The following is a 13,631-nucleotide window of genomic DNA, read 5'->3' as shown; positions in this document are numbered from 1 at the left end:
AAGAGCAATGGAGAGGAGTTTACTAGGAATATCCAGATTAGATAGAATAAGGCATAAGGACTTAAGCGACCTAACAAAAATAAAAGATGTCATTTGGAGATTTAAGAAATCAAAATGGGATTGGACAGACCACTTGGCAAGATATCACGATAATAGATGGTCTAGGAGAGCAACAGAGTGGCTCCTGAGAGGAGGAGTCAGAAAACCTGGAAGACAGAGAAAAAGATGGAGAGATGACATTGAAAAAATCTCGCAATCCCATGGACAAGGGTGGCCCAGAATGAGAGGGAGAGAGAGAGAGAGAGAGAGAGAGTGGGAGAGATGTTGGGGGAGGTCTTCGAACTGCAGTGGGACATTTAAGCTAACAACAACATTAGAATCAGAGGTATTGAACTTACCTCTTTGCTTTTTAGCAGATGATATTGTAGTCCTAAACACATCCAGTGTAAGACTCCAGGATTCTCTGAATAAAACTGAATAATAACCAGAAATTTGGCAAGAAAATCAGCAATAAAAAAAAAGACCACAATTATGAAAATAGGCAGGAACTTAGAAATGTCAGCTGCATTCTCAATGGAGAAGATAAAAACAAGTAACATATTTCAGCTCTTGAGACACAATAAGAAAAGTTACAACAGAATAAGAAAAACTGATATGGTAGGGAGCACTGAATACATTTATATGGAATAAGAGAGAAATTAACCAAAACACTAAACTAGCAATATACAGGACAATGTTCAAACCAGTTTTAAGTTATGGATCTGAGAGTTGGGTTAGAAATAAACTACTTCATCAAAGACTAGAGACCAGAGACATGAGAGTTGTGAGTAAAAAATAGGAAGTGAACTGATAGCATCAGTGGCAGAATCATATTAAAAACGAAGATATTTGAAGTTACTTAACATTATTAGCATTCAAGAATGTGCATGCAGAACTAATCTAAAATGGTATGGCCACTTAAACAGAATAGGCGAGCAAAGATTAGAAAAGCTGGTGTTTTGTGCTAAGATAAAAAAGGAAAAAGACTTAGAAGTAGACCAACATCTAGATGGAGTGCTGACAGGTAATAGATGATTTGGAGAAAGATTATCAGTAGGAGATTGTATCCTATACCTTCACTTGAAGGTACACAGGAGGAAAATTGATGATGACTATGATATATGACATGTATAGTGCCATTAACATAATGAATAGTTGTTTTTGTTACATGACCACCACATATACAATGAAATCAGATAAAAAAAACCTTATGAAAAAAAAAAAAAATGCTACGCCTAAGCTCTTGAAATTACTTACCTTGCCAAGTACAATTTCTGCATTCCCACATCCATAATAGGGAGCTGTGTCAATGTAATTAATACCATGCTTAATAGCTTCTTGCACAGTTTTAATTCCTTCTTCTTCTTTTGGTGTTTGATACACAAGACCCAATTGGGCTCCTCCTAAAAATATTATGATGTTTTAACATATAAAAACATGGATTTAACTAAATAAAACAGATAAATCCTAATATTTCTCTAATGTTACACTAGAATCTTTAGAGCTTAAACAATAGCTGTTGAAAGCATTAAGGAACAAATCAATCAAGCCATGTACATTACTTATGCTGGACATGTGAAGCGTGCTAGAGGGGGAAATAAGGTGTGTGTCTATATAGAAAATTTACTATAGCAAACTATCCACTATACCTAATTATTGCTGTGGTCCTATGATTTTGCTATACTGATAGTTGGCTGTGCATAAACAAGATGGGTGCTTGGGCTGTGCGTTTTGAACTCAAAATGCACAGCCCAAGAAACATTTCTATAATTAAAAGAGACTATTCTTTCTATTCTTGTTTACCAGTTTGGATATCCTGGTTTAGGAGATGCATAAACTTTAATGTTTAGTCTAACGAAGAGAAACTTGCACTCGATCACCGACCTGACACACACACACACACACACACACACACACACACACACATACATACTTTATCAGTAGAGATTTCTGATTCCATTAAATTATTCTCAATAAATAGCCTAGAAAAAAAATTTTTAAGGGAGGTAAAAACGAGATTTTGAATGCGTTTCCTGGCAGAAATGAAGGACAACTTTCAACAATAAAGACTTTATACAGTCAGTGGTGGATTAAGGATACTTGGGGCCCCTAGGCAAATTATATTTGGGGGCCCCCAAAAAAAATAAATAAAAGTTAGGTGGCAAATAAATGAAATTTTGTACTTTTGAATTTTTTGAACTTCTGGATTTTCCTGTTAAAGGATGATAAATAATAAAACTTTTTAGTTTAATGAATAATTTTTTATGTCGTTTTTACAAATTATAATACTCTTTAACCTGATTGTTTATCAGTTTTTTTTTACAATTTTACAATTTTTTTTTACTTGCAATGAAAACACAAAAAGTCACACTAAAAAGTTATTTTTGAAACAAACACCTCACTCTTACACGATTCAATAACAAATGAAGTTAAGGAGCAACCAGGCGAAACTTCCTATCTCAGCAATGCAATCAGTTTTCGTGACCTCGAAGCTGTCAATGGCGCATTGCGCCGACGTTGGTAATGCGGTATCTATCTATGCTTTAATTTAAAGCATAGATAGCGCGCGCTGTTCAAAATACAAAATACGAAGCTTGTCAACACTGGTATTGTGGCATTATTTAAAGCGTAGATAGTGCGTACTATTCAAAATACGTATTAAAACATAATAATTGTTTCGAAAAAATTTTCGCTTAAAAAAAATCAAGATTTTTATGATGTTTACTGAAAACATTAATCTATTTTAGGAAAATGTCTTGTCTTGCCCCCCAAAAAAAGTCTGCCCCCCCCAAAAAAAAAGCCTGGGGCCCCTCCTAGGCACGTGCCTCGTTGCCATAATGGGTAATCCACCACTGTATACAGTAACCAATTGCCACACATGCATGCTAAAGGGTATTTCTCTTAATATAAATTCGCTGCTTATAACTACATGCACAATACAGGCAGACGCAAATTTAACAAAGATAAAATTTAATTTTTAAGCCACATGGTGAAAAATATATGAAAAGATAATGGGTTACTACAATTTGTAGACCGTGTTTTTATCGAAACCAAAGTTGTATAAGTACCATACTGAACAAGGGTTACTACAGTTTGTAAACCGCGTTATATCGAAACCGAGTTGTATAAATACCGCGTTATGTGAGGGTTACCTGTATTTTGTTTCATAGTCTCTATGTTTTCTTAACTTACACGAATTACCTGAATTAAATAAAAATATTTTTTGTTGGATATGTCATTGTTGTTTATATAATTTTTAAAAAAAAAAACGATTTCCGAACATAACCCTACTTTTTCTATGTGATCTGAGTCTCCCAAAACACTATTTATATAACATGGCATTTCTGTGGAACCTAACATACGCGTTATACAAAGGTTACCTGTGTGTGTGTGTTCATACTTTTTTGTACTGACAGAGATCTGAGAATTAGAACAAACAATCAAATTTTTTAATTACGCAACATGTTTCATCGGAGTGGACGACTTCTTCAGGCGTGAGAGAACATAGAAAGCAAATAAAAAACACTACAAACAAACACTGAGTCACTATAAATTCGACTATAAACCACAGTTAACTTTTAACTGGAGCTACAGTCCGAGTTCAAGTTCTATTGTTAGACACCTGTGCGCGTGTGGCTTCACGAGTGCGCCAATATCTGACAGCAGAGCTGAAAGAGTGTGGTAGATTGTAGCTCAGGCTAATGTTTAAATGGAGAGGGTTCATGACAATTTCTTTAGACTCGACTATGCGGCGTTCCACCTCGTCATGGCATATGTGAAGGTTTGAAGTTGTTGTCCAGTTTATCTCATGTTGGCAGCCTTCATTATTTGTGTTTACTGAAAACAGGATATGGCTTGAGAGGTTCTTTTGTAAGCAATGTCTCTTCGGTGATCTTCGAGGCGTAGGAGGATGGATTTTTCCGTTTGGCCACAGTATGGTTTTGCACAGTCACATGTGATTTTGTACACACCTGGGAATTGTAGATGGTTGTGAGCTTGTTTGTATTTGCTTAAACTTGATCTTAGTTTCGGAAGAGTAGAGAAGCACATTTTTATGTTAAACTTTCCCGAAATTCTTCTTAGTTTCTTGGAGAGCGTGTGATGTATGGCAAGGAGATATAACCTTTGGGGTCGTTCTGTGTTTGCACGTTGTTTTGTTGATGGCGGTATAGTTGTTTATTGATAGTTTTTCAAGAGTACAAAAAAGTATGAACATATCCCAATTCCGAGTTAATACAACAAATCATCATATATATATATATACACACACACACACACACACACACACACACACACACACTGGGGGCTCCCCCCCCCCGCGCTCAATCGCCCCCGAGTTCTGGGCTGGTTAGCTGGTGTGACAAAAAACGTCACATAAAAACGTTTCAAGTTTCGGCTTATCTTTTTTATATATATAAATATCAGTGACATCACGTGCCCATTTTGGTTGGGTGTGGGGTATGCAACCCAAGCTACAAATTTCAGATCAATTTGATCGTGTGCATGGGTGTCTGCAGAAAATTTTCTGGGGTGGGGGGCAAAGCTTGGAGACAAATAATTACATCAATAAAATTTTATAGTTATTGATGTAATTAAATAATTACATCAATAAACATCTTTTAGCATTTTTCGATGTAATTATATATCAATGTAAACTATAAATACATTATTTGCATTTTACATCGATTTTAATGATCTTTAATTCTCGGGAAAAAATATTTGAAATTAATACAGTTTTTAGCAAAATTTCATATATAAAAAAATTTACTGGCATATTTTATTAAAAATCAACTATTTAACTAATCCCAAAAGCCTAAATTAAATTATTTCAGTTTAAAAGCAAAAAATCATAAAACTAACAAGTAAAATAATATTAAATTACATACACTTGCCTCTTAAAAATGTATTTTTCTGTTTAAATTTGTTTCACTATAAATTTACAATTCATACTTTACTCAGTGACCCACTAGATACAGAGGGAAAACGAACTGATCGCTGTTTCACAACAGTAATGAACATTTTTTTCCCAAATCAGAAAAAGATGAACCCAAAACAGGAACAAGTGCTTTATTGCTGCAATAAAACACGCAGGGTAGCCATTTTTCATTAATGGCTACCCTGCCGTGGGCCAAAACAGGCCAACCCATAATAAAATTTTAAGATAGAAAAAGCATCCCATGGTCGGGGGTTTAAGGTTACATATCTCAATCACTTTTACGATTATAATTTGTGGAATTTTTTACTCGATCCCAAGGGGAGTGCCCCATTTGCCCCTTGCGGACGCAAATGACCGAAAGTTTTGAGTGCATAGCGTATCAGCGCTCATCTTAATTGGTCCAATGCAATTAATTGCAGGATAACTTTGAAAACTTCTGAGTAGAGTGGGGGAACAATCTGTTTTAGGATTTATTAGAAAATAACAATTAAGGAGAATGCTATATTTGGTTGGTATATTTGAAATACTCAAAGATGAAAATATGTGAACCATCATTTATAAGACATGAGAGAATAGGAAATGAAAGGAAAGAATAAGTGTGAGTAGAAATACTTTCATTAATGGTAAACGAATTATTAATAATTGACATTTGCGATATGTGTGTGTATGTGTGTGTGTGTCCTGTAAGTTGTTGGGTAGAGTGAATAGCATGATCCTATAAAGTATAGACATGACTAAGTGAATTTATGATGGCATAATTAAAAAAAAAAATTACGAGGAGACAGAGAGTATGGCAGGAATAAATATGGTTTAATGGAGCAGCAAATCATTTCGTAAAATTTGTTGCCCATGTTATGTGTATTTCTCTAGTTTGTGTATATTTCGCTCCATATTCCAAGAATTTTCTTTTGTTTACTGAGACTCAGTGTACATACCATCCGATCATTATCAGAATTATCCACACTTTCGGGAATCCTACATTCATTAGTTTTCTTTTTTAGTATCAGCTGTTCGTCTGTCTAATCAATCTCACATATGCTGATATTTTTTTGTCAACATCTTATAATACACAAAATGTTCATTTTTATTCAGGAATAGATATTTTTTACTGTCTGTTGTTTCCGAAGACTAGAATAAAAATGTCTCTGTACCATTAAAAAACTTTGCAACCTCAACAGATGCTATACTGCACAAGCAAGAGAAACATTTAAGTTTATCTCCTAACATCCACTTTCAAAATTTTCAGTTCCAGAAAACACGTGTAACAGCTGTTTGTAATACAGCCACTGGATACAGAAAGTACTCAACTCATGACAAGTGACAACGCTCAATTGGATTGGTTGACACAATAACCAATCACAGCAGTTAGGTGCTGGGTGAGCTCTCAATGTGAGCTCACCCAGCCTCACCTTCTGAGCAGTTTAAAAATACTAGAACACTAAGAATTTGACCTGCTGCACCCTCTTTACATCTTTTCAAAGGGCTCAAAGGTGTATGCATTTTGAAAGCACACCTGGGCTATTCCGCGAAACTATTAACGCGAATGTGATGCAATGTTTACACGTCAAAAAGTCCCTCTTTATGAAACACTAATGCTTCATTATCCTCCTGAAGAAGGCAATGTAGCATTAGTATATTTTGTTTAATTTTAGGAATCATGCAAAGTCTGCAAACAATTAGGGAAGACTTTAACAGGAATAAATACAAAAATATAATATCGGTGATACTGATATTTCGTGGATGAGCACCGCACACCTAGCACGCCTGGAATATTCGCCCCTAATATATATATATATTCAAGATACCAAGTAATTTTATATAAACTTGGTTTTTAATCCTATTTCCCAAGTAAACAAACAGACAAAAAAAGTCAAATTTGCACCTGCACGTAGTGCAAGTCCAAGGCAACTCTTGGTAGTGCCAGTTGAGGCAACTCCTGGTAAAGCTCTGATCACTTTCCTTAGGAGCTTATAAATAAAATCTCAGGATGAGAGACAGATGTAGAAAGATTTTTAACTTGGGTATATTATGTATGCAAGATACCAAGTAATTTTATATAAACTTGGTTTTTAATCCTATTTCCCAAGTTTCCATTAAAGATGCCAAGAAATTATGTACTTGGTTTTAATCCTTTATCAAAGGAAGCAAAACAATGTTTAGCATGTGAAATACATTCACATCTGAGCTACTTGTATATAGAGGCTAGTGACTTCACATCACTTGCCTTAGTATGTATCCCATAAGACAAAGCACACACCTTTTCAGACATGTAAAATGCTATGCATAATGGGAAGGGCTGCTATACAGACCAGTTTGAACCTTTATTGAGGTGAAACAGCATGTTCAAAATCCAAGCCTTAACTCAGCAGAGCAGCAGACAAACCATTTGAGCATACATGGTCTTACTGTTCTTTTCGGTGAACAAGCAGAAGCTCTCTACTCTTGCGGAATCAACCCTTCGGTGGGAGCCAGATTAAAGTAATGCAGAAGTCATACATATCTCATACAAGTGGCCAAAAGGTGCTGGACTTTATTAATATACTTGTATATGAGATATGCATGACTTCTGCATTACTTTAATCTGGCTCCCACTGAAGGGTTGATTCTGCAGAAGTCATACATATGTCATATACAAGTGGCCAAAAGGTGCTAGACCTTATTAATATACTTGTATATGAGATATGTATGACTTCTGCATTACTTTAATCTGGCTCCCGCTGAAGAGTTGATTCTGCGAGAGTAAAGAGCTTCTGCTTGTTCACTGAAAAGAACAGTAAGCCTGCGTATGCTCTGGTGGTTTGTCTGGGATAGTAGTATCTATCTTAGTATTTATCCCATAATAGTATTATGGGATAGATATTAAGTCATTAGCCTTTATACACAAATCACACATCCTTTCAGACGTGTAAAATGTTATGCATAACGGAAAGAGCGACTACCCAGACCGATTTCGACCTTTATTGAAGTCTCATCAGTAGGAGCTAGACCCAGGTGAGATGTCAAGGTTGAAGTAATGCAGAGGTCATACATCTACTCTATAATATAAAATGATAAGCCTTTTTTTGTAATGTTTTTGTGTCATGTTTTTTGTCAAGTTATTTGAAACGTTTTGAAACTCAGGGCAACCCTGAGTGTCAAGTCTTCAAAATTCGAGTCATCAGAATTCAAGAAGAGGTCTACGAGTCCGGAAGTCGGGGGGGGGGGGGGGGGGGTAAGCGTTTAGAGTCTTCAAAATTCGAGTCATCTGAATTCAAGGAGAACTGGCCTACCAGTCTGCAACTGGGGGGTTGGTGCCAGGGGAAGGAACCCCCTTTCGAGTCTTCAAAATTCGAGTCATCAGAATTCAAGAAGAACCAGCCTACCAGTCTGGAACTTGGAGGGGTAGTAGTACCCCCTTTCGAGTCATCACAATTCAAGGAGAGCCGACCTACCAGTCCGGAACTCAGGGGCCCGTAGGCAGCAGGGGGGGAGAATGGAACCCCTTTTGAGTCTTCAAATTTTGAGTCATCAGAATTCAAGGAGAACCGGCCTACCGGTCCGGAACTCATGGGGGGGGGCGTAGACATCAGGATCCCCCTAGTATCTTATATATTTAAAAACTTTCAACATCTTTCTCTCATCCAGAGATTTTTATTAATAAGGTCGAGCACCTTTTGGCTACTTATATATGAGATATATATGACTTCTGCATTACTTCAACCTTGGTATCTCTCCTGGGGTCTGGCTACCACTGATGAGACCTCAATAAAGGTTGTAACCCATTTGGGTAAAACATTCTTTTGCTTCCTTGGATAAAAGATTAAAACCAAGTATATAATTTCTTTGCATCTTTAGTGTATAGTAGAACCAAGGTAAAAAAAAAAACTTTCAACATATATATATATATTTCCATCCATGTCTCAACCATCCAAGACAGGTTGAGTCCTCTGATGAGGGCTTTAGGCAATTTAATGCAACTGGCCAGCTAGTCCTCTGCTGCATCCCTCTAGGAATATATATTTTATGTCTGTAGAACTATGTTCACAGGGACCAGTTTGCCTAGTTGGAGAGACAAAAAAAAAACAAATTTCTGAGAGAAAAAATCCTCTACCTCATATGTGACTTGCTAACTCACCATTTGATTGAAAATACCTGATAAAGGTTCCTCGTGTCATAGATGGGATTTGAACCCAATATATTTATTTATATTACAATATTTTTGGACTGATGACAAGTGCTTTTCGGAAGATTATCTGCTGTAACATAGCTTGTGAGATGAGGGAAGTGGCAGTTTAATGATAAGTTCAAAAGTATGGACTGTGATTTGCAGAGACATTATATTGGTAGAAATGTACTCCTAGAGGTGGATAAAATCTGGTATCTGGGGATGATGATCTACAGATGTTGTAGTACACCTGGTAGTAGAACTTATGTAAAGTACATAAGTTCTCATCACTACAACCTGAGTATTATTCAGGTCTACCTACTCACTGTTCAGACCTCAATAAAGGTTGACACCGGTTTGGGTAGTGACCTCCTTCCATAATGTATAACAGCATACATCTCCTAGGAGTTGTGTTTTACCTTATGGAAAAATACTAAGGACAGTGATCAGATCTTATTCCACCTTTGCAACGAGTTGCCCCAGTTTGTACTACCAGGTGTTGGCTTACGCTTGGATTCGCCGAACTTTTATAGTTTACTATATTCGGCATGAAACTCTTTGATTCCTATCTTAGAGTTTCTTAATCGGCTTTTAAATAATGTGGGATTCGATATCTCCATAATTTAAATAACTATATGAATAAGTTTACATTATTACCAATCTCCTAACAACAATTTTCTTCTAAAATTGTGTATTACTTGTCGGCACTCCAGTCTTGTCATATTCGACATGCCAATCTTCTAAGGTATACTTCTGACTGAATCAATACATCTAGACCTTGGTCTTCTTCTGGTTCTTTTCCCTCACCATCAAACATGGTTTGCTAATCTTTCTTCACCCATTCTATTTAAGTGACCATATCACCTTAGATTAGCCCTGCTCACACCTTCTTGAATGTTAACAATGCCAAGTTCCTTCCTAATATCTTCATTTTAATATGATTCTGCCATCGATGCCCTGTCATCAATGTGAAATGACTGGATTTCAGCAGCATTTCACACTCACATGATGTATTATACTACCTTTCAGCAATATAATTCACTTTGTCACAATTATATAAACACAGGTATACCACACAATTATAGAAGCTCCGCAGATCTCTTTTATACAAGAAAATCACTCTCACAGATACATATTTGAAATGGTTTCTGGCAGCATAATGGACTACAATATTCATTCACCAGATCTTAATTTAATGATACATGTATATAAAAGTTGTTCATGAGAAATCAGCTCCAGATTAATCAGAGGTAAATGAATCTGCATAGGCCAGTATTTCTAAAAAATACTTTCAGTTGCATTTCATCATTATCGTCATCAAATTCCTGACAGGTACCCTCAGTGGCACACAGGATATTATTATTATGATAGTACTACATGAAAAAATTACATCATTATTAGCAATTTTCCTCCAAATTAATCTGGTATATGTTAAGACTCCAACATTATTAAATCTTACATTTTTATCTTCTGAGGCACTTTTTACTGTATCAATCTACATAGATATTGGTCTTCCTGTGGGTCTTTTCTTGCCATCCTGGCAAAGAACCCTTCTTTTGCTAACCTTTCCTCTTCCATTCTGTTTAAGTGACCACACCATGTGAGATTAGCTCTGCTAACACATTCCTGAATTATTATTATTATTATTATTTCGGGCGACTCCAGGAGTCCTTAGACTCATCGAGGGAGGCCCTAAACATCATGTCCACACAACTATGCGATTACATTCTCACAGTATCTATCATACCTTGTCTTGAACTCGTTCACCGTCATAGCACCCACAACAGACTCTGGCAGCTTGTTTCACTCATTTACCACTCTAAAAGTAAAGAATCCAGCTCTAACACCCCTGCTAACCACACTCTTGCCCAGCTTCCATAGGTGTCCCCTAATTCTCCCACCACCAGTCCTGATCTCAAAAATATCCTCTGAATTAATCCTATAGAATCCCTTCAGCAATTTGAATGTCTCAATCATATCTCCCCTCCTCCGCCTATCAACTAGTTTCTGCAACCCACAAATCTTCAACCTGTTCTCATATGGTTCATTCCATAGACCTGTTATCATCTTAGTCACTCGCCTCTGGATCCTCTCCACCTCCTCCCCATCAAGAAGGAACCGAGGTGACCAAATCTGGCCACAGTAATCGAGATGAGGTCTTATCAAGGCTCGGTACAGAGGTACAATAACTTGCTTGTCACTGCTCGTCAAGGTATTTTTCAACAACCAAGTGAGTTGATGAGCTGATTTAGCTACTTTTGCAGTGTGCCCCCTAAACTTCATCTCCTTGAATGCTAACAAGGTAAAGTTCTTTCCTAATCTCTTCATTTTTAATATAATTACACCACCAATGCCACCTGTTCATGCCTCCAATTTTTCTCGGAACTCTCAATTATAGCCTCTAATCATTGATCAATGCTATATTTCTAACACAGCTCTCATATCCATAACTTAACTTGTTTGAACACTGTCTCATACACTGCTAGTACTGCTTTGACTCATTTCTCTCTCTTATTCTATATAAATTTATTCAACTGGCTCCTGACCACATCCATCTATCCAATGGACATCAACAGATGCCATATGAAGATCTGTCATTTCAGACACACCATCCATTCATCTCGTTGACAGTCTACCCCTTCCTGTTTTTCCAGGAACTTTATCTTCTATTACTGTTCTGAGAAATTCTCCATCCATCCTTTGAATGTGTCTGAATAGTTTCAACTGTTTTCTGTCAACATCCTTAAAGAAGCTTAAAGTTCTACTGATCCTCTCGAACACTCATCCATTTGTATGCTTTTCAGTATATGACATCCTCAACAACCTTCTATAACACTGCATCTCAAAAGCATCTATCCTTTTCCAAGTCTCACATCCATACGTCACTGTTGGAAAAACAGCCGCATCCAAAATCCTCAACTTTGTTCCCATGGAGATAGATTCATCCTTCCAGATTTTAGACAACTCTGTGAATGTTGTTTTAGCCATTCCTAATCTTCTTCTGATCACCTTCATATTAATAATAGATCCCAGTTACTCGAACTTGCTGACTACTCAATTCTTTCCCTCTTAAGGTACACTTGTTTCTCAGGAGCTTCCCCTATCTGCATTTCCTTTGAGAACCATAATCTTTGTCTTGCTGCGATTGAGTTGAAGTCCTCTGTTCTTACTAATCTTGTTAACTTTGTCAAGAATTTGTTCTAGTTATTCCATGTCATTATAGAATAGTACTGTATCATCAGCGTATCTCAAATTACTGATCAATCTATCACCTATCCTAATTCCTGTCTTGAGCTCATCCAGCACTATGCGCATGTCCTCAGCACAGATACCAAACAAGTGAGGAGAAAGTAGACATTCCTGCCTAACTCCCTTTCCAACCTGAAGCCAATCAGTTAATCCAACACCTGTTCTTACCATGGCTTCTTGCTCCCTGTACAAGTTAACTATCAGCTGATAGTGTGTTGAGGAAAAACAATTCTTTTCATTACTTCCAAGAGTTTGACATACTGAACACAGTCAAATGCTTTAGAGTAGTCTATGAAACATATTACCATGGGGAAGTCTAAATTCTTTATACTTTTCTATGATCTATCTAAGGCAAAGGATCTGATCTGTAGTACCCTTACCTTTGCTCCTCAGGCATCTCTGCCTCAACTTTGGCCTCAATCCTATTTAGAATGAACTTTAATAAAATCTTGCTTGCATGAGATACTAAACTAATAGTTTTATCATTTTTGCAATCCTTTATATCTCCCTTCTTATGCAGCGGTATGAAAACTGACTTCTTCCAGTCTCTAGGCCATGATCCTGTCTCTCACATCCTTGTAATCAATTTAAATACTCTTATCCCTCCATCCCCTGCTAGCCTTAATTTCAATATCCAAGTAGAGGTCCACATGGATGTTTCTGGAATTTTACCTTGCTAACTAATCTGTTAGCATGGGCAAATTCCAACAGTCTTTCGCCATGGGTGTTACGTTCACCCAGACCAAACATGCCACGCTAAGGCCTAACTCTCATACTCTTTCCCACTTTTGCATTAAAGTCCCATAAGATGTTAAGTACATCTATCCTTGGTAGGCAGTCGAAAACAATCTAAGCTTTCATAGATTTCCTCACTCTCTTCATCAGGCCTATCTGTGTGGGGTACATAAACGACCACAAGTAACAAATTAGGATGAGCCTTAAGTCTAATACAAAGTATCCGATCATTAACAGGATTTTAATCAAGAGGGGTTCTTGCCTGAACTGTCTTCAGTATCACAGCTACCCCATGATGCTTTGAGTCAACTCCTGAATAAACAACTAGCTTACCATCCTGTATTTTGAAATTTTATACCTCTCCATCTTTTTACATACAATGTCATTCAGGGTCTTCAGACGGATTCCTTTCATTACTTCCCACAGTTTCACTGTGGGAAGTAATGAAAAAGAATGGGTTTTCCTCAACACGCTATCAGGTTGATAGCCAACTTGTACAGGGAGCAAGAGGCCATGGTAAGAACAGGT

At 36.9% G+C, this 13,631-nt stretch overlaps 1 protein-coding gene across 1 annotated transcript in view; it reads right to left on the bottom strand.

Moving 5' to 3' along the window:
* The window catches only part of LOC150105506 (uncharacterized), a 226,707-nt gene that overhangs the window by 190,053 nt on the left and 23,023 nt on the right, over nt 1-13,631 (bottom strand). Inside the window, exon 3 of the mRNA XM_090394222.1 lies at nt 1,297-1,442. Within this exon, the coding sequence (XP_090250348.1) occupies nt 1,297-1,442 (146 nt within the window). The remainder of the gene's footprint in view (nt 1-1,296; nt 1,443-13,631) is intronic.

Source organism: Typopeltis vanoorti, chromosome 6 (genome assembly GCF_054136105.1).
Source record: "Typopeltis vanoorti isolate ZY-2024b chromosome 6, IOZ_Tvanoo_1.0, whole genome shotgun sequence".
Classification (NCBI taxonomy): domain Eukaryota; kingdom Metazoa; phylum Arthropoda; class Arachnida; order Uropygi; family Thelyphonidae; genus Typopeltis; species Typopeltis vanoorti.
Note: the sequence above shows the minus strand (reverse complement) of the source record. Positions and strands in the feature narration are given on the sequence as shown.